Source organism: Schistocerca cancellata, chromosome 1 (assembly GCF_023864275.1).
Source record: "Schistocerca cancellata isolate TAMUIC-IGC-003103 chromosome 1, iqSchCanc2.1, whole genome shotgun sequence".
In the NCBI taxonomy this organism is placed as follows: domain Eukaryota; kingdom Metazoa; phylum Arthropoda; class Insecta; order Orthoptera; family Acrididae; genus Schistocerca; species Schistocerca cancellata.
Window position 1 is genome coordinate 949,913,984 of NC_064626.1, and position 22,925 is coordinate 949,936,908.

Genomic DNA, 22,925 nt, shown 5'->3' on the forward strand with positions numbered 1-22,925 from the left:
GTCATCCACCAGGTCATTTATGTATATTGTGAATAGCAACGGTCCTATGACACTCCGCTGCGGCACACCTGAAATCACTCTTACTTTGGAAGACTTCTCTCCATTGAGAATAACATGCTGCGTCCTGTTATCTAGGAACTCCTCAATCCAATCACACAATTGGTCTGATAGTCCATATGCTCTTACTTTGTTCATTAAACGTGGCATCGTGGGCATCTAGCAGATGCGCGATGTCTATGTATTCCCCTACAATAATTTGTTTTTACTTTTGCAGGTTTACTGGAATTATATTGACTTTGGCCCCGTTAAAGTGATTTATCGCATCTATATAATAATTGTACTGAATTACCTAATTTATTTTTTTTATTTCGTAAACATTGGCATACCATATTTAGATTAAAATTGACGTCTTATTGGTCTCACATAAGATTCTGCACGTTCTGACAAAGACTATTCCAATTTTTTTTTTCGCCCATGACTAACAGGGGTAATCAGATTCCTTGTATAGGTCATGTTTTATTATTTAAAAGGTTTTTTAAAAGTAGAAAACCATTTTCTTTACATCATCCAACGGCCGGAACAGGTTCTGATCAGCCTACGTGCGGCCAGCTTGACTGTTAAGCCATCTAACATAAATCTTGCCTGCAGTCGAAGGCATTAGAACAGATCAGGGAAGATGTCGGGATTTGCAAAGATTCTCCCTCCCTGGAATAATAAGCGAATCGCCTGTTTTATGGGCATGGCAAACTTCTTTAGGAAGTTTGTGCCTAGTCTCGCCCAACTGGCCACCCCGTTGAATAATTTGCGTAATAATGGCGTAAGTTTTTCTTGGGGAGAAAGTCAGCAGTTCGCCTTTGACATCATTAATGTGGCCCTCAGAAATCCGCTAGTCTTGACGCCCTTTCGTGTTTCAAACCGACGCTTCTAATTCTGGGGTTACTGCTGTTCTCTTGAAGGAAAAGATGGTGACGTCGACCCGTGACTTACGCCTCGAGGGCTCTTTCCCCACCTGAGTTGAGGTACTCAGTATTCAGTTTATGAATGGACGGCCGTGGCAGTAATGTTCGCCCTAAAAAGAAAGAGTTCTGTTTGGAGCACTGCCAATGCACACTTTATAGACCGACAATCAGGAGTTAAGTTGGGCAGTGCACCTAATTTTCAACATTCTTCTGTAACTCCATATTCAAAATTCTTCGATTCGCTTCTGTTCCAATTTTTCACAGTCCATACTTCACTACCACGAAATTCTGTACTACGAACTTCATTCTCAGAAATTTCTTTCTCAAATTAACGCCTATATTTGATGCTACTATACTTCTCTTGGCCGGGAATGCCTTCTTTGGCTGGGATAGTCTGCTATTTATGTTGTTCTTGCTCCGTCCACCATAGATTATTTTGCTGCCTAGGAAGCACAATTCCTTAATTTCGTCTACTTCGTGACCCCCAGTTCTGATGTAGAGTTTCTCGCTGTTCTCGTTTTTGCTATATCTCGTTACTTTCGTCTTTCTTCGATTTACTCTCAATCCATTCTCTATGCTCATTAAAGTGTTCATTCCATTCAACAGATCCTATAATTCTTCACTTTCACCGATGATAGCAGTTTTACCAGCTTATCTTATCACTGATATTCTTTCACCTTGAATTTTAATCCCACTCTTGAACCTATCTTTTATTTCCTCATTGCTTCTTCGATATATAGATAGAACAATAGGGGCGAAAGATTGCATTCTTCCCTTACACCGCTTTTAATCCGAGCTCTTCGTTCTTCGTCTTCCACACTTATTGGTCCCTCTTGGTTCTTGTACATACTGTGTGTTTCGGTCCTTCCCTATGACGTACCCATAATTTTCTCAGGCTTTGACACTGTCGAACGCTTTTCCAGTTGACGATTTCTTTGAACATATCTCCGTTTCTCCTCAGTCGTGCTTCCACTATCAATAGTAACGTCAGAAATGCCTGTTCAGTACTTTTACCTTTCCTAAAGCCAAACTGATACTCAGCTTACAGATCTTGGTATTTCTTTTCCTTTCTCCTATTTATTATTCTTGTCAGCAACTTGGATGCGCGAGCTGTTAAGCTGATTATGCGGTAGTGCTCGCACTCTTCGGTTCTTGCTATCGTCCGTCTTGTGTGGATGATGTTTTTTTGGAAGTCTGATATTGTCATATATACTACACACGAACGATTTTAGAAGTACTGTTCGAATGTTAACTATTCCTTCTGCCTCATTGGATCTTAAATCATTCAGCGATTCAGAGGCAGGCTGCCGATTTGTTACCGGTACTTTCGAACAACATGTAAGTAACACGGAGATGCTTGGGGAAATCAAATCAGGATCACTGGAGGGTCGCTGACGTTCTTTTCGGGAAGCATTATTGAGACAATTTAGAGAACCGGCATTTGAGGCTGACTGCAGGACAGTTTTACTGACGACAATGTACGTGAGGTCCATGAAGATAAAATAAGAGAGATATGCGTTTGTACTGAGGCATAGCGACTGTCGTTTTTCCCTCTCTCTGTTTGCAAGTAGAACAGAAAAGGAAATGAATTGTAATTGTACAGAATGCACTCCGCCACATACCATATGGTGGCTTCCAGAGTATGTATGTAATTTTTTTTAATTTAATAAAATTGCAGCCAAATAGCCATATACAGTTACTTTGCTTAACATTTTACATTTACATTTTACATATTTGCATATTCATTTATCGATTTCACTCTTTTACAGCACAGTTCTATGTGATATCGTTCACAGGCTTCGTTACACAGTTCACATACACATGTTGTGGTTGGGTCGTGATAAGTTTTGTTTTTGCAGATTAGATGATGAAGGACGTGAATAGAAAGTCTAGTTACTACATGTCGCTGTTCGAAGTTTGGTGCTGTCCATGAGCGGTTCGTCATTGCTTCGGTGCCATAGAACTCTGGCCATATTTTTTCTCGTTTGTCCTCCACGATCTTCAGTTGCTTTCTGGAAGCCCTGGTGTGTGGCATCATATATCGAAATCTGATGTCTTCAATTAGGAATGTCTCTCTCGCTAGCAGGTACAGTAGTCTAGATCTTGTTGTCTTTGAGAGACCTAGTGCTCTTTTTAGATAGGTCGATTTTACCTTTTCTAGTGTTTCTAGATTTTTTTCTGTCAGGTGGTCCCATATAACCTTAATCCCATAGGCCAGGATTGGCAAGATTTTTGTGTTGAATAATTTCATGGCGGTTTCTAGACTGAGTAGGCGAACGTTTTTGATGCCCTGTTTTGCTATTATGCTTGGGCTGCATGTTCTGTTGTATGTTTTGTGAAGCATTTGGCTGTTGGTTGCAATGTCACTCCTAGGTAATTAAAGTCTGATGAGATTTTTATTTTTTGTCGTCTGATGCTTATTTCCGCATTCTTGAGTGTTTTGCCTCCTATTCTGAAAATTACCATTTCTGTCTTTGTTATGTTTATGTTTAGTTTGTGTTCACTGCACCATCCGTCTATTTTCTCAATGATTCTCTGCAGTTTCTGTATATCTGTTGAACCTACGGCTATGTAGTCAGCGTACGCATATACATACACATCTTCTTCATTTTCTCCAATTCGGGGTACTTCTTCAGTGGCAAGAATGTACAGCAAAGGGCTCATTGGGTCACCCTGTAAGACTCCGCTCGATTGCAGAATGGGGTTCGAAAAAGAGAAGTTGTCTGATATTGTAATTAATTTGTATTCGAGGATTGACTTGATTATTCTTGCCCATACGCTATCTTCTCCCATTGTGTTTTCCAGTTTTCGGACTATGAGATCTCTTTCCAATAGGTCAAAGGCTTTGGTAAAGTCTATGAACACTGTGTAGAACATTTGTTTCTTTTGTGGCGCTTCATCGATGTTGTTTAGTAGAAGCCTGACTGCCGTAAGTGTTGATCTTCCAGATCTGAAACCCATTTGTCGTTCTGGGAGATGACTGTCCACAGAGGCTTGGATTCTTTGTGTTATTATCTTTGAAAACATCTTGAATTGAGTATTTTCCAGGGCTATGCCTCTGTTCTTGTTTGGGTCCATTGGGTCTCCTCTACCTTTGTAGAGAACTTTTATTGTCGAGTGTCTCCATTGTGTCGGAATTCTTCCAAGTTCCAGGCATTTGTTAAACAGTTTGGTCCATATGTGTTGGAGGGCCTCTTTTGCATCTTTTATATGTTCATTTATATATTATCGGGTCCTGCTGCTTTCTTGTTCTTCAGTGCTTTTATTACTTCTTTCACGTCTTCTTCATTTAGAGGTTCCCATATATTGTCTTTTTCCTTAGTTTGATGTTGTTTCTCTTTCTATGGGGGTATTTTGAGTCCTCGTTTGTTCAATATCATACTGAAGTGGTCTTCCCATTCCTTCAGGTCTATATTTGGTGTATGAGCCATTTTTCTTGGTCTTGCTGCTATGTATGGGTCTTTCTCTGCTTCATCCACTTCTCTTTTTGCCTCTCTTTCTATGTATTCTTTTTTCTTCTCTTCTATTAGTTTTTTGTAGATTCTCCTCTCTCCTGCGTGCAGTTTGTATGTTTCCTCGTCATGCTGCTTTCTTAGTCTGTGGAGGGCTCTTAGAACAGTGTTCCTTTTGCTGTAGCATTCAGCAAATAACCATCTTTTGGCCGTCCTTGTTTTGGGGATAGTTTGTATCACTGAATTTTTTAGGAGGTCTTCTATTTGGTCTGTTGCTTTTTCAAGGTCTCCTTCCTCTATGAAAGTTTCTATTTGTGAATTGTTCTTACTGGTTTGTTAATTTTTCTGTATCAATTTTTCTTTGTGAGATTTGGTGGGTCTTTCTTGCTGGCGGTGACGTGACGATATTTATTTTTATCTTAAATATCGTCACGTCACCGCCAGCAAGTATGTATGTAAATGTAGATGTAGAACGCCTCTTTTAAATTTTAATATTGGGTCCCCTATCTCTTGCCTGTCGACCCTTGTTTCTTCTTCTGTCACATCATCAGACAAGTCATTCCCCTTACAGAGGACTTCAGTGTACTCATTCTACTTATCCGCTATCTCCTCTGCGTTTAACGGTGGGGTACTTTTAATTTTACCGAAGGTGACTGTGACTTTTCAATATGCAGAGTCGGTTCTTCCAACAATCAATTCTTTTTAAGATTTCTTCACGTTTTTTGTGCAGCCATCTCGTCTTAGCTCCCCTCCACTTCCTATTTATTTAATTTCTAAGTGACGTGTATTCCTCTGAATATTTATTTACTTCCTTCTTCCTTCCATCCAGAGAAGTATGTCTTCTGTTATCTATGGTTTCTTTACAGTTACCTTCCTTTTACCTATGTTTTTCTTTCCAAATTCTGTGATAGCCCTTTTTAGAGATATCCTTTCTTCTTCAACTGAACTACCTACGAAGCTATTCATCATCGGAATTCTACAGCCTCAGTGAACTTCAAGCGCATCTCTTCATTCCTTAGTACTTCCGTATCCCGCTTCATTGTGCACTACGTCTTCCTGTCTAGTGCCTCAATTACAGCCTAGTCTTCGTCATTACTTAATGGTTATTTGGTCTGTATTCACTCCTGGGTACGCCTACCAACTCATTATCTGATTTTGGAATCTCTGCCTTTCCGTGATATAATCTAACTGGAATCTTTCCATGTCTTCCGACATTTTCCACGTACACCTCCTTCGTTTGTGATTCTTCAACAGAGTATTCGCTATTACTAGCTGAAATTTATTGCAGGATTCTGTCTTTCTCCTCCCTCATTCCTACTATCAAGCTCATATTCTTCTGTAACTCTTTCCTCTATCCCTTCACCTACAAACGCAAGCAAATCAACCATGGCTTTTAGATTTTCATCTCCCTCACAAACTGAATTACCCGTTCAATATCCTTATATACATTCTCTAGCTCTTCATCCTTTGCTTGCGACCTACCGGAACTATTGTTGTCGGTGTTGGTTTCTTGTCGATTCTGATGAGAAGAACCCTATCACTGAACTTCTCACAGTAACTCACTGTCTGCTCTACCTTCCTACTCATAACGAATCCTACTCCCGTTGTATAATTTTCTGCTGCTGTTGATATTATCGTATACCCGTCTCACCAGGAATCCTTGTCTAGCTGTAGTCAGTTTAAACAAAGAGCGCTGATCACGTCTCTCAAGCGACGCCCAGTGTCGACAGAAAGAGTCGGTTTGTATCCCGTTACAAACAAAATGATTTTGAGACCGGAATTGTACGTGCCCATTAGATATAGCGCTCCCAGATTAGTCGAGTGCGATATTTGTTTGACCTATATGTATTAACAGGGACAGTAAAACTCGAAGAACAACAAGAACTCCAGCACGAAGAACAACAAGAACTCCAGCACAAAAGCACTGTCCTGTCCCGTGGTGACTGCTACCGCCAAGCATGCAGCGCTACTGAGTCGCTGCTGGATTATTGTTTATTCTTCGAGTTGATGCTGCTGCCAGCGAAATGTAACATGCACAATCGTGGCATTTTGCAGCAGTTGAAAGTGCTGACTAAACATTTCTAGGTTATCTCAGACTGGTAGTGCCCTACAACTCACCTTGAAGAGCGTGTATTGCTCTCTGTGGTGATTACACACCCTACTGAGAACCATGTTCTGCGTTTTATAATGTCCAGGAGTCCATCATAAATTGCGGTGACCTCGGTGTATTAATGGCTTTCTATAAAAGTGTCATCTCTGTTTGTCTCACTGCGTCTTTCTTTGAGTTTTTTTGAGTTCGTTCTATGTACGGTCCACGTTCCATGTAGTTGCGTTACTGGGCAGTATCATCAAGCGAAAGTTACTTTAATTTGCACACCAGTGTATTATTCTCATGATGACTATGCGAGTTCCACGATGGGGCAATGGTGGCAGCATGTTGTTCGCAATGTCTTTTTCGGAACGGAGTTCTCTGCATGTACCAACAGGGTTTTGCCAGAACTACGTCGTCTTTCTTCCAAGCATTCTCGTTTAAGGCTTGTTTCTGTTACACCCTCACATGTGGTATATCGTCTTATGACCATAGCAGCGCGTCTCTAAATTCCTTCAATGTGTTGTCATGTCTACGTCATAAGGATTCCAAATGCAGATACAGTACTCTGGAAATGGGCAATTTGAAACCTTTAATGTGACTTCCTTTAGAGATGAAGTGCATTTTCCCATAACTCTTCCAGAAATTCTGAGCTCTGCACTCGCCTTTCTAACACTGATTTTAGGTGATCGTCCCATTACATGTTGCTTACTAAGTACTTACACTCTGTGATGAACTTCAGACTTTTATCATACATTTATAGTCACGTGTTATCGGATTCTCTATCTTTGTTATAGGCATTAACTTGCATTTACCTATATCTGAAGACAGCTTCCATACATTACACCAAGCGTAAATTTTATCTGCCTGTTTATGCATTTTCTCACGAACGTCCAATGAGGATTTCCTTTGTAGACAACAGCACCGACAGCGAAAAATCTTGTAGTGCTGCTGATCATCTATGATGGATAGTTTACGTTTACTGATAGCGTTAGAGGTTCAAGTATGGTTCCTCGCGTCGCAACCGTATGTCAAACCCGAATTTACTTCAGTTTTTGTTGCATTGTGTCATCTAGCGTAACGGGTTCTGTTACTTAATATCCACTGAAAAAATCACGAGCATAGCTGCGATGATATGCTTGTATCTCTGATGTGGTACAGTGTCGAATGCCCTTTCGGATAACTAGGAGGACAAAGTATAACTATTCACGAGCAGCTATTGTCTGATGTCGTATATGAATAAAGACTTCTGCGTTTCACTAGAATGGATTTATTTATGATTCTGTGTTGATTCTTTGAAAGAAACTTACTTTCTTTGTGAACGTTATAACGTTTGAGCTTAGAATACTTGAGCCGTTTCAGAATACTTCGTTTAAAGTTGGAGCCGAAACTAGTGTCAAACCATTTCAAAGTTTCAATTCATCATTAAATGCAGATATTTCGAAGGATTATAAAAGTTATTCGTGTTACGAGGTACAAGGAAGTTTCGCAGGAGAACTTACGTGAAGTTTGGAAAGTATAGACGAGGTACTGGCGGAAGAAAAGCTGTGAGGAGGGGGCGTGAGGCATGCTCGGGTAGCTCAGTTGGTAGAGCACTTGCCGGTGAAATGCAAAGGTCCCGGGTTCAAGTCTCGGTTCCGCAAGCGGTTTCAGTCTGCCAGGAAGTTTCGTATAAGCGCACACTCCTCTGCACAGTGAAATTTAATTCTCGAAACGAGGAAAAAAACTGAAAACATTAGTCCATGGCACTTCGTGACCTCAACTGCAGATTACTTGACGTGGTCATCTAATATTGCAACTGTAAAGGCCTAATTATTAATTACGGATTTAAAAATGAGACGACGGAGTAGACTGCGTTATAAATATGTAAAAAGGGGCAGACGCAATTGTGTATGGCCTGGAGTTTTATCTCAAACATTTCTCACTAATGAAGAACTTCGTTACAGAGCTGTGCTACTGATACCGGAGGAAAGTAGCAGCGCAGCTTTGAACGATGTAGAGAAGGGACACTTGGTCTGTGAGTTGGAAACCTTCTTACTTTCGGATAGAAACTCAACCGCCCATTAATCAGCGAAGAGCAGGGACCGGCGGCGAGCCAGAAATTCCAGTCCCTGGGGCGGCAAACAAAGTACCAGTCGTCCCGCGAGGCGGCGAGGCTTAGTAGGTGACTTAGATAAACTGGACCAGCAGACGTTACAGCCAGCGGTCACAGGCTACCGTCAGATAAAGTCTTTCACTACGAATAATTTTTCTCGATGGAGTAACTATTCGTGTTCCGGAGAGATGTGTATCAGTTTGTGACATGTCGGATGCGACATTTCATTAGCTTTCACTACATTCTCGCTGATTATTTTGGCCGCACACTCGTTCAAGTTGTTGTTGCTGGCGCAGCTCCGACGAGACATCCGAACATATGAAGTCGTTTCCAAGCATATTAAACATAGGTAACATTGTGCCGGAAACATAAATTTCATTTGTATCCAGCGATTCAGTCGCAAGTACCGTGGCGTATAAGTAGGCAGATCCAAAGCCATAAAACGTCACTAAAGCAATCTTAACGCGCAAAATGCGTCTACAGCCCGTATACTCGTATGACTGCAAAGCAAGCAAGGAAGGAAGTACCTTCGTCCTGATGGTTACCTGAGTATCCTTTCGATAATCGAACATTATTTTCATGTCAACATAGTTTAATAGTGAGTGATTAATAAACAAAGAAATTAATGGTAGGACAGCACCAATGAGTGCAATACCTCGAGCCATGCCGGCTGGCACAGAATTTTATAGCTTGTAACTGAGTGGTTAATCTAATGTGAATCTCGGACAAAGTTGCCCACCGTAGAGCATATATTGTGTATTTCAAATATTTTCTAATCCTTTAGTAGAAAATAATACTTGCTCCCTATGATTTTCAGGATGCTGAAAGTATTGTTTTGATGCACTGCAGCTTGTGTACTGGCATCTGCGACAAGCGAATCGTCAGCTAATGATGGTGATGATGATGTTGTTTGTTTTTTGGGGCCCTCAATTGCGCGGTCAAAAGCGCTCTCGTCAACTAATCCTTGCATTAAATGCGTATAAAACGAAAACGAGGCAGCCATGATCAGGCGAAGACGAAGATTTAGTTTAAAGATCGTTGCAAGTCTCCTGTTTAGTAATATACAAGGGCTGGTCAACAAGTACTGAGACAATTTTTTTTTTCAAGGATGCTTATTACCCTGTTTCAGTGTTCACATGAGTTTTCCAAAGTCTCCCCTCCCACTTGAATAGACTTTTCATAGAGTCTCTGCCAGTCCTCTAAGACACCGGTACAGACCATTCACTGTCAGGTTCTTGAGTCACCCTACTTTTCTTGAGCACTGCTTCAGAGTTCTCAAATAGAATGCCCCGAAGCTTTGCCTTTAGTGATGAGAATGAAAATAAAAAACACAAGGTACAATATAGGGACTGTAAGGCGGATGCGGTACTCGCACGAAGTGTTGAGTGCTATTGAAAAGGGATTTGAAACTGATTCCGTATGTCTTGATTTCCGGAAGGCTTTTGACACTGTACCTCACAAGCGGTTCTGTAGTGGAATTACGTTCTTGTGGAATATCGTCTCAGTTATGTGACTCGATTCGTGATTTCCTGTCGGAGAGGTCACAGTTCGTAGTGATTGACGGAAAGTCATCGACCAAAAAAGAAGTGATTTCTGGCGTTCCTCAAAATAGTGTTATAGGCCTGTTGATGTTCCTTATCTATATAAACGACGTGGGAAACAATCCGAGTAGCCGCCTTAGGTTGTTTGCAGATGACGCTGTCGTTTATCGACCAGTAAAGTCATCAGAATATCAAAACAAATTGAGAAACGATTTAGAAACGAGAACTGTGTGGTGCGAAAATCGGCAATTCACCCCAAGTAACGAAAAGTGATACTTCATCCACATGAGTGCTAATATTAATCTGTTAAATTTCGGTTACACAATAAATCAGTCAAATCTAAAATCCGTAAATTCAACTACATACCTAGGAATTACAATTACGAGCAACTTAAATTCGAAGGAACGCAAAGAAAATGTTGTGGGGAAGAGTAACCATAGACTGCATATTATTGGCAGGACACTTAGAAAGTGTAACAGATCTACTAAAGAGACTGGCTACACTACGCTTGTCCGTTCTCTTTCAGAATACTGCTGCGCGGTGTGGGATCCTTACTAGGTAGGACTGACGGAGTATGTCGAGAAAGTTCAGAGAGGAGCAGCAAGTTCTGTATAATCGCCAAATGGGGCGGAGAGTGTCACTGAAATGATAAAGGATCTGGGGTGGACATCATTAAAAGAAATAAGTTTTTCGTTGCGGCAGAATCTTCTCAAGAAATTTCAGTCACCAACTTTCTCCTTCGAATCCGAAAATATTTTGTTGACGCCGACCTACATAGGGACAAAATCACCATAATAAAATAAGGGAAATTAGAGCTCGCGACATTGAAATAATACAAAGCAATTGTGAAGGTAGTTCGATGAACCCTCTGCCAAGCACTTAAATTTGATTTTCAGAGAATCCATGTAGATGTAGATGTTTGCATGAGATAGCATGTGTAAGCAATAGGTCCCAAAGCGCCGCGCATAAAAACTCTATTTTCCTGTGCTCATACCTTGGCTTTTACTGGTGACAAAAGATATGGTCGAGTGTTTTGGATAGCCCTTGGGCTAGGGACCATTTATATATTCAAAAAATGATCATCTTAGTGTCACTACCCTACAGTATAGAGTCAAAGTATGAATAATACACACTTCCTCCTGCTTAGGTTAATGGAGGAAATGGGTTTGCATTTGATGTGTTCTACGGAGGACGTGATGGGACCCTATCAGGGCACCATAGTTCACGTAGAGTTTTTCGGAAAACAACACAAAAAGGGTTTTTTAGATATCGTCGTCACCAGCGAACTAAAACTCAGTTGAGAATTCCATGACGTTTATACACAACAAATAGCTAAAATTTTCTATCTTGAACAATCTTAAAAATTTTCTCGATATTGTTGTCTGTTTTTAAGGTACAGATGTTCAAAGTTATCCTATTCCTACAAGTAAAAGTTGATGTAAAATCAGATGTTAGGCAAAAACATAGTTTATAAAGTGTCTCCGTTACCATCTGAAACCCAACATTGTAACACAAGCAAATGCAAAATTTTTGTTCACATAAAAGAATGTATGACGTGTAGAATTAGTTTTGCATCATTTCCATATGACAGAAGTAAACTACTGTATCAACATTTTTCTTACCAGTACATTTATTTTCATATGAGTTACATGCTCTACTGCAACAGGGAAAAGAAGGGAACCAGGGGAAAATGCTCCTGACGGAGCAGAAAACTGGTGTACAAGCTGCCTCATTCTACCATCATCATTACCTCTAAAATTTTCCCCAAAAATTTTGGCCTGCGAAAGCGTTAGCACTTTTTTATACTGAGAGAGAAGAAGACTGTGGCACAGGCAAAGAGATGGAAAAGTAGTAAATACTGGGACAGTAGACAGTGTTTGTGTTACAGAAACAGCTAAGGAGACAATGGCAGTGTGAGAGAAAGAGAGGGACAAAGTGACAGTGGAGCGGTAGAAAATGAGTGAAAGAAAGAGAGCTAGGGGTGAGAAATAAAGAGAAAGAGAAAGTGGAAGTTGGTGAGAGTCAGTGATAATGAGAGACAGAGTATGTAGCAACGAAAACGAAGAAGAAATTGTAGTAACAGTGAGAAGGGACAGCAGCAACAGAAACGAAGGAATGAGATGTTAGCAGTAAGAGAGAATAAGAGGAAGACAGTAACAGTGAGAGAAGACTGTAGTAGTAGGACAGAACGGAGGGGACTGTGACTGCGACACAGGAGACAATGACAGAGAGACACAAAGAAGTCATGACAATGAGTTGGGCTGAAAGACGGAGAAAGGGCGACCGAGCTTGGATGGGATGATCGACTATGTGAGTGAGCAGAGGAGCTTGCGGGAGCTTGGGGTGAGTAGCACGTTAAAAAATTGGCGAATATATTCGCTTGCCAAAACTTTTGGGAAATTTTTTAAAGATTCTAAGGTAAAATGAGTCAGCCAGTGCCACATTTTTGGGTCACTCTTTCAAAAAGAAAAGGAACATATTCCCATTTTTGTGCTCCGATAGGTGCATTTTTCTGCTGATGTTGAACTGAGCCAGAAACTCTATGACTAGACTTGTGACACCTGCATCTGCATCCTCCTGGATACTCTGAAATCACATTTAAGTACGTGGCAGAGGGTTCATCGAACCGCCTTCTTAATTCTCTATTATTCCAATCTCGTATAGCGCGCTGAAAGAATGAACACCTATATCTTTCCGTACGGGCTCTTATTTCCCTTATTTTATCGTGGTGATCGTTCCTCCCTATGTAGGTCGGTGTCAACAAAATATTTTCGCATTCGGAGGAGAAAGTTGGTGATTGGAATTTCGTGAGAAGATTCCGTCGCAACGAAAAACGCCTTTCTTGTAACGATTTCCAGCCCAAATCCCGTATCATTTCTGTGACACTCTCTCCCATATTTCGCGATAATACAAAACGTGCTGCCTTTCTTTGAACTTTTTCGATGTACTCCGTCAGTCCCGTCTGGTAAGGATCCCACACCGCGTAGCAGTATTCTAAAAGAGGACGGACAAGCGTTGTGTAGGCAGTCTCCTTAGTAGGTCTGTTACATTTTCTAAGTGTCCTGCCAATAAAACGCAGTCTTGGGTTAGCCTTCCCCACAACATTTTCTGTGTGATCCTTCCAATTTAAGTTGTTCGTAATTGTAATACCTAGATATTTAGTTGAATTTACGGCTTTTAGATTTGACTGATTTATCGTGTAACCGAAGTTTAATGAGATCCTTTTAGCACTCATGTGGATGACCTCACACTTTTCGTTATTCATTGTCAACTGCCACTATATGCACCATTCACATATTTTTTCTAAATCGTTTTTCAGTTTGTTTCGATCTTCTGATACATTATTAGTCGATAAACGACAGCGTCATCTGCAAACAACCGAAGACGGCTGCTCAGATTGTCTCCCAAATCGTTTATATACACTCCTGGAAATTGAAATAAGAACACCGTGAATTCATTGTCCCAGGAAGGGGAAACTTTATTGACACATTCCTGGGGTCAGATACATCACATGATCACACTGACAGAACCACAGGCACATAGACACAGGCAACAGAGCATGCACAATGTCGGCACTAGTACAGTGTATATCCACCTTTCGCAGCAATGCAGGCTGCTATTCTCCCATGGAGACGATCGTAGAGATGCTGGATGTAGTCCTGTGGAACGGCTTGCCATGCCATTTCCACCTGGCGCCTCAGTTGGACCAGCGTTCGTGCTGGACGTGCAGACCGCGTGAGACGACGCTTCATCCAGTCCCAAACATGCTCAATGGGGGACAGATCCGGAGATCTTGCTGGCCAGGGTAGTTGACTTACACATTCTAGAGCACGTTGGGTGGCACGGGATACATTCGGACGTGCATTGTCCTGTTGGAACAGCAAGTTCCCTTGCCGGTCTAGGAATGGTAGAACGATGGGTTCGATGACGGTTTGGATGTATCGTGCACTATTCAGTGTCCCCTCGACGATCACCAGTGGTGTACGGCCAGTGTAGGAGATCGCTCCCCACACCATGATGCCGGGTGTTGGCCCTGTGTGCCTCGGTCGTATGCAGTCCTGATTGTGGCGCTCACCTGCACGGCGCCAAACACGCATACGACCATCATTGGCACCAAGGCAGAAGCGACTCTCATCGCTGAAGACGACACGTCTCCATTCGTCCCTCCATTCACGCCTGTCGCGACACCACTGGAGGCGGGCTGCACGATGTTGGGGCGTGAGCGGAAGACGGCCTAACGGTGTGCGGGACCGTAGCCCAGCTTCATGGAGACGGTTGTCGAATGGTCCTCGCCGATACCCCAGGAGCAACAGTGTCCCTAATTTGCTGGGAAGTGGCGGTGCGGTCCCCTACGGCACTGCGTAGGATCCTACGGTCTTGGCGTGCATCCGTGCGTCGCTGCGGTCCGGTCCCAGGTCGACGGGCATGTGCACCTTCCGCCGACCACTGGCGACAACATCGATGTACTGTGGAGACCTCACGCCCCACGTGTTGAGCAATTCGGCGGTACGTCCACCCGGCCTCCCGCATGCCCACTATACGCCCTCGCTCAAAGTCCGTCAACTGCACATACGGTTCACGTCCACGCTGTCGCGGCATGCTACCAGTGTTAAAGACTGCGATGGAGCTCCGTATGCCACGGCAAACTGGCTGACACTGACGGCGGCGGTGCACAAATGCTGCGCAGCTAGCGCCATTCGACGGCCAACACCGCGGTTCCTGGTGTGTCCGCTGTGCCGTGCGTGTGATCATTGCTTGTACATCCCTCTCGCAGTGTCCGGAGCAAGTATGGTGGGTCTGACACACCGGTGTCAATGTGTTTTTTTTTTCCATTTCCAGGATAGATAGGGAACAGCAAAGGACCTATAACACTACCTTGGGGAACGCCAGAAATCACTTCTGTTTTACACGATGACTTTCCGTCATTTACTACGAACTATGACCTCTTTGACAGGAAATCACAAATCCAGTCACTTAACTGAGACGATATTCCATTAGCACGTAATTTCAATACTAGCCGCTTGTGTGGTACAGTGTCAAAAGCTTTCCGGAAATCCAGAAATACGGAATAGATCTGAAATCCCTTGTCAATAGCACTCAACACTTCATGTGAATAAAGAGCTAGTTGTGTTTCACAGGAACGATGATTTCTAAACCCATATTGACTGTGTGTCAATAGACAGTTGTCTTCGAGGTAATTCATAATGTTGGAACACAATATATGTTCCAAAACCCTGCTACATATCGACGTTAACGATATGGGTCTGTCATTTAATGGATTACTCATACTGCCTTTCTTGAATATTGGTGTGACCTGTGCAACTCTCCAGTCTTTGGGTACGGATCTTTCGTCGTGCTTACGGTTGTATATGATTGTTAAGTTTGGTGCTAATGCATAAGCATTCTCCGAAAGGAACCAAATTGGTATACAGTCTGGACCAGAAGACTTGCTTTTATTAATGATTTAAGTTGCTTCACTACTCCGAGGATATTTACTTCTACGTTACTCATGTTGGCAGCTGTTCTTGATTCGAATTCTGGAATATTTACTTCGTCTTCTTTTGTGAAGGCATTTCGGAAAGGCTGTGTTTAGTAACTCTGCTTTGGCAGCACTGTCTTCGATAGTATCTGTGCTATCGCGCACAGAAGGCATTGATCGTTTCTTGCCGCTAACATACTTCACACACGACCAGAATCTCTTTGGATTTTCTGCCAGGTTTCGAGACCACGTTTCATTTTGGAGACTGTTATAGGCATCTCGCATTGAAGTCCGCGCTCAATTTCGAGCTTCTGTAAAAGATCGCCAATCTTGGGGATTTTGCGTCTATTTAAATTTGGCATGTTTATTTCGTGGTTTCTGCAACTGTGTTCTAACCCGTTTTGTGTACCAAGGAGGATCAGCTCCGTCGTTTGTTAATTTATTTGGTATAAATCTCTCAATTGCTGCCGATACACAAAGCCGCACGTCATCATGCTGAAGTCGCCACCTAGTCTAAGTAGTTTCCTGTCGTTTCCCTGCAATGTGTTTCCTCAGTTTAGCCAGTACTCACGTGCAGTGTGCTGCAATGACAGTGGTGTGGGGGGGAACAGCATGCTGGTAAATCATTCCATGACAGTCAAAAAATGTGATCGTCACTTTCTCTGCAGATGGTACAACTTTCGCATATTGTAGTGTTGGAGAAGCTGACAGTTTCCGCGCTGTGCCGGCTAGTTTTCATAATGGTGGAACCATGACACATCACTGGTGATAAACGCTTCCAGAAACAATCCTCTCCAACAACAAAGAGACGCCGCACGTCATAGCTTGTCTCCATTCGCACAGCCTTTTTTACGGGAGTCAAGACGTTCCACCCAACGGGCACAAATACGAGCCATATGGATATGATCCTGTATAATGAAGACGTTCCTTCCAACGGGCACAAATACGAGCCATATGGATATGATCCTGTATAATGGTAAAGACACTGCTGAAATTCTCAGAACATCACTGAGGTTAAGTAATGTTATCCGCCAATCCTCACAGATAATCACAGCAGCTGTGCTGACGTTGACTTCAGCCACAGCAAAACCCGAAACACCAGGCCCATCTTGCTTAACACATGCAAGTAGGCCTTCTTTAAAGTCTTCGAACCACCTACGCACTGTTGAAGAAGTTGGTGCACGTTCACCGTACCCTTCCTACAGTTTTTCATGTTTCATGTGTATAGACTAAACGAACACAGAATTTTATTGCGCCGTACAGATCGTTTCGCGTCACCTCCTTTGTTTGGTGTGCGAAATGCAAAGAGCGTTTACATAATAGAGCATTCCCACCAACCTACAGATACCAAACTGAAGCAGCCTATGGACATTACACATACAAAACTACTACTTTTAAAACATTCAAGGCCCAAAAAGGAAACCATCAAGGAAGTTACGGGGAAAAAAGAACAGTCTCAGTGTTTGTCGATTAGTCCTCGTATAGCTGATCATTTTTGCGGGTTTCATAGATTAAGCATGGTTCTATCTGCGCATTCATCAGGTTTTATGTCAGTTTGTGTCTTTTGGAAACAGTTAATACGCTACAGGTTTTTCCAGTGTGCTGTCATACTTTCTAAGGAAAACAGAATGCGACAAGAGTTCATTCAACAATGTTGTTGTCGTTGTTGTTGTTGTTGTTGTTGTCTTCAGACCGAGGACTGCTTTGATGCAGCTCAGCATGCTACTCTGCCATATACAAGTCTCTTCATCCCCGATTAATTACTGGAACTTAGATTCTTCTGAATCTGCTTAATGGATTCTTCTCTTGGTCTTCCTCTGCGATTTTTACCCCCCGCGCTTCCTTCCAGTAATAAATTGGTGGGCCCTTGATGTCTCAGAATGTGTCCTATCTACCGATCCCCTCTTCTAGTCACATTGTGCCACGAATTTTTCTCCCCAATTCGTTCAGTACCTCATTTGTTATGTTTGTACCTAATCTTCTGCATTCTTCTGTAGCGCCACATTCCAGTGCTTCTATTCTTCTTGTCTAAACCAGTGGTTCTCAAACTTTCCGATAACGTGGACCCCTGTTTATCCGGAAAGTGATATGCAACCCCTTGCAATGCTATCTGAAATTTCACATGGTATTCAAAATGGTTCAAATGGCTCTGAGCACTATGGGACTTAACATCTATGTGCATCAGTCCCCTAGAACTTAGAACTACTTAAACCTAACTATCCTAGGGACATCACACACATCCATGCCCGAGGCAAGATTCACATGGTATTAAAATAATTTACTAATTAGAATTATTACTGACAAGAAGGTCAATAAAAATAAGGAAGTAAGTAATTCATTCTATAGATACATGATTGTTGCCTGTTGAACGAAATTGTAAATATTTCTTGTGTGTTCTTGTTTTGCTGACATGTTCCACATTATGGATCAAATCGAATGAAAAGCACAGCTAATCTATTATAACCCGCAGCTCAAAGTAACGACATAGAACCTTCCGTCTTTACACCCAACACGGTTCAGCATCTAAGATAACTTGACTATTCAATACGAATTTCTTCACATAAAAGTGTGACTAAAGGGAATTTAGAGAACATGATTTAATGAAATTAACTAATTTGGTAACTTCACCCATGATACATTTCAAATCCTCAGGTATTTTTCTCACTGCTAAACCTTCTCCATGTCTAAAGAAATGAGTATACTTCACTTCTGGTCCTAAGGGCTTCACTAGTGCCATTAAGCCTGTTTTCAAACATGTCAAAGCGAGTGGTCCGTCCGCAGTGTCAGCTACACATGTGTCCTACCTAATATCGTTGTTTATCGTGAATTCATGAATTCCATGCACAAAACACATCTTCTGCCGTTGTTCTAAGAATCTCCGTACAGAACAAAAGTTCCTCACAAATTGTCTCTTTACACTCAAAGTGGATGAAAATCAATAGATTTGCTTTTCCGTCTACATCTGTACTTTCATCAGCCAGTAAGGAGTTTAACTATATTGTCGGGAATGAGAATTGATATTATTTCCTCAGAAGCTACATCACTTACCACAATTTCTCACGTAATTGGTAGGATTAAATTTTCTACAACTGTGTGGTGTTTCCCGGACTTAGCAGTTAGCAGTGATATATGATATGACGACAAAGTAGTTTTCGCGTTAGTATTGTCAACCAGAGTGGTTTTTGACACTACGCTTTTACTTCATTTCATTACTCTGTGTCGGTTTACAAAGAAATCTATCGACTTACCAACTGTCCCTCGTGTTCCTTCTCCAAGTGTCTTCGAAGAATAACACGTTTCATACTTACGTTTCTCACGACTTCATAACACAAGACACAATGAGGCTGCTGGCTGTCATTACTACCTATGTATGTAAATCAATGACGAAGGCAGTCATCACACATTCACGTTCCCTTGCGCTAGCTTGCGGACATGAAAGCTCGCTTTCACAGGAATGATCCGCATTAACATCGTTTTCGTTTTACTGAAGAGTATTGAAACCATCAATGCCATGCGAGCTTAACAAATATCGCCACACAATAGTACGTTGGTGAGCTCAGGAAACGCTTGGCGATGACAAATCCATGTGTACACATCTACTTTTGTCCTGTCCATTTACGTGGTATGTGTCATATCATAAGCACGTGACACCTATGACTCTGTCTCCTCCAGTAAAACTTTTTTTCCTCATCTACTCTTTGACGGAATGTTAAAGGGGAAAAATATGATTGACAACATTCCTTGAGGCAGGAGGTGTGTATGGTGACGTCATAAATTAAATCCCACCCGAGTTAAATTGCCAAAGAAAATGCGCTTAATAAACCTTATTATTCCTCTAGCTTCGAAAACACTACTTGTTAAAACTGTAAATTGGCGACAAAAACTTGAAAAGGTGACAAGCTACTAATTTGTGTTTTTCTTGTCTAATTACATCATCTTGCTAATGAAGGAAAAAGAACGACCTCCAGTGCAGCTTTTCTTTGTTGCTTAAAAATACATCAAGTTCAAAGTTTTAATCGTTTTTCTTAATTTTTAATTGATCATTCACGGGCAATTAAAGAAACAGACAATTTTTTGCTTCAACAATAATGAGACCACAACGCAATATTATTGTTGAAGAGTTGCTCTTACCTTTGCTGGAAAGGAAGCCGTTAAAAACTAATTTTCTGTGTGTATGTAATTTTGATATTCTTAATCTATTCATAAATTGATTGAATCAAAGGAACGTTCTTATCCATCTTCCATGTCAATTTTACAATGAACTGCACCGAATTTGAGTCAATAGTAACTCGCAGCGGCGGATCTAGGAGCATATTTTCGGAGGGGTTTATCATCGTTCTCTTAGAAATCCCAGAGTTAAGAAGGGAGGAAGGGAGGGGGACTTGATCTTTATAAGCAAAGGAATGACCAACATTCACTTCTTTTTTAAGAGAAAAACTGGAATTGGTAGTAGCAGTGGGAGCTTTCCGCCACTTGAAGATGAAAATCCATGAAATTTCGAGGCACTGTTCAGCTAATGCTTTTGAAAAAGTGCCCTAGCAAAGAAGAAATTTCTCTCACTTGAAGTAGTAAGCATAATTTCTAATTGCTTACTTTTTAGTAAACGGAAAATTGCTTCTTGTATAACACCTGTGAATTACATTTAGTTACAACATGATTTTTAGGGGTCGCCGACTCCCTGGCTACGTCCCATGAATCCCTCACGGGTCTGCAGAACCCACTTTGAGAAACAGTGGTCTAAAATATTTACCCTCCTCCATGACTATACTCTATACAAGTACTTTAAGAAAAGACTTCCTGTATTCGATAACAAATTTCTCTTCTTCAGAAGCTCTTTCCTTGTCATTATCAGTCTACATTTTGTATCCTCTTTACTTCAACCACCATCAGGTCAAATAGCAAAACTCATCAATTACTTTAAGGGTCTCGTTCCCTAATTTAATTCCCTCAGCACCTCCTGATTTAATTTTAGTGCATTCAATTATCCTCGTTTTGGTTTTTTAATGTTCATTTCCTTTCAAGACGCTATCCACCCCGCTAAACTGCTCTCCTACGTTCTTGTGGTCTGACAGAATTAAAATGTTATCGGCAAACCTCAAAGTTTTTATTTCTTCTCCCTTAACTTTAATTCTTACTCCAAAGTTTTCTTTGGTTTCCTTTACTACTGTCGGCGGCTGTGGTCGAGCGGTTTTAGGCGCTTCAGTCCGGAACCATGCGGCTGCTATGGTCGCAGGTTCGAATCCTGCTCGGACATGAATGTGTGTCATGTCCTTAGGTTAGTTAGGTTTAAGTAGTTCTAAGTCTAGGGGACTGATTACCTCAGATGTTAAGTCCCATAGTGCTTAGAGCCATTTGAACCATTTGAACCTTTACTACTTGCTCAATGTAGGCTACGACCCTGTCTAACCACTTTCAGCCAACGCTTCCCTTGCATGCCCCTCGACTATTATAACTGCCGTCTGGTTGCTGCACAAGCTGCAAATAACCATTCACTAGCCATGCGGAAATGATTAAGTTCATTTGTTTCAGCTTCTCATAACGAAACGATGAGTCCTGGTTGTAAAAGCTGTATACTTCATATTGTGATTTAGTTTGTTATTGCCTTTCTGTCCTCGGATGATACTAATTATGGTGTGATAACGACTGTACATATGTGACACTGTGCCGTGTATTAGCGATTCACAGCACAATTGAATTCTGGCCTCGTCTGGCAGTTGGCGTCAGTATTGAGCTTTCTTTCCTTCCACAACATTGAGTTTTATATTTTTTTATTTCTAACGTCAGGTCTTTAACTCTACATTCCGACTTTCAGGCTAGCAATTAATGCTCATCTCAGACCTGGACCCCAACTGATCACCAAATAACTTGAATTTAGCGTCCTTTAGATTCTAGATTAGTATCTAAATCAGAGTTGATTTCTTTTATAATTGCCTCCAGCACTTTCATCATTTTGTGCAGCATACTAGATGACTCCTCCGTCTCAGATCCTGGACTATCTTCTCCTGATGCACCTTCCAAGGATTTATCAACCCCGTTTGACAGAATTTCATGTCAGTCGGATCTTCTCAGGTCCTCTATAACTTTCCCTTGATGCACCTTGCAAGGAGATTATCGACCTCGTTTCACAGAATTCCATGTCAGTGACCTCATCGTCTCTTTCAGTGTCTGACCTTACATCTTCTCTCTCTACATTTAGTTCTTCCAGCTCTCTTTCTTCCGTATCGCAATGTGTAAGAGTAACTGTCTTATTTTACTTTAGTTAAATCAAATAGTCAGTCCACGCCACGTGATGATGATGATGATGATGATGATGATGATGATGGTGATGATGATGCCGACGTGGTGTTGTGGATGGGCTGCAGGCCCTTCGAGCGTCGTGCCGCAGTCAGCGCCCCCTGACGACTGTTCGCAACTACGATGAGTGTCTCGCTGCCATGCCAGCTGCGTCGTACTGACCGCTGGTGGCCGCTAGCTTGGCGAGTGCCTTGACCTGTTAAGATTCAAGACAGCCCATTACCAAACTCTGCAGGGTTGACCTCACAGCAGTAAACGAGTGAGCGAGTTGTCGCGCACAGACAGCCACTCAGCCTCCCTCCCGGCTAACTGCTCTCTGGCTATCCACGCCGGCCACCGGAGCACGCCAGGCTGTTCAGTGCTTCACGCTGCGTCTGCTGTCCATACTGTACGTCTAACACCCCCGACCAGACGCAAGGCGCACCACCTGTCTTCTATTCGATAATCTGTCCACCAGTCGATTTGACAAAAATGGTTCACCAGTGTGCCGCTTCCTCTATCAATCGGTCTTTTATTTTGTTTGGGAGTAGTTGAATGATGTTCTGTCCACCTCTGACCTAACTGACATCTGAGGGCTTCTAGCTGTGTTGTCGCCTCAGGGGCGCCCTCTGCAAAAATACACTACTGGCCATTAAACCTGCTACACCACGAAGATGACTTCCTACAGACACGAAATTTAACCGACAGGAAGGAGATGCTGTGATATGCAAATGATTAGCTTTTCAGAGCATTCACACAAGGTTGGCGCCGGTGGTGACACCTACAACGTGCTGACATGAAGAAAGTTTCCAACCAATTTCTCATACACAAACAGCAGTTGACCGGCGTTGCCTGCTGAAACGTTGTTGTGATGCCTCGTGTAAGGAAGAGAAATGCGTACCATCACGTTTCCGACTTTGATAAAGGTCGGATTGTAGCCTATCGCGATTGCGGTTTATTGTATCATGACATTGCTGCTCTCGTTGGTCGAGATCCAATGACTGTTAGCAGAATATGGAATCGATGGGTTCAGAAGG

General features: G+C 42.0%; 1 protein-coding gene across 1 annotated transcript in view; it reads left to right on the forward strand.

Annotated features, from left to right (window-relative positions):
• LOC126117356 (uncharacterized) overlaps nucleotides 1–22,014 on the forward strand; it is a 34,878-nt gene extending 12,864 nt beyond the window's left edge. Inside the window, exon 3 of the mRNA XM_049915042.1 lies at nucleotides 21,875–22,014. Coding sequence (XP_049770999.1) covers nucleotides 21,875–22,014 — 140 coding nt within the window. The remainder of the gene's footprint in view (nucleotides 1–21,874) is intronic.
• Nucleotides 22,015–22,925: the final 911 nt, after the last annotated feature.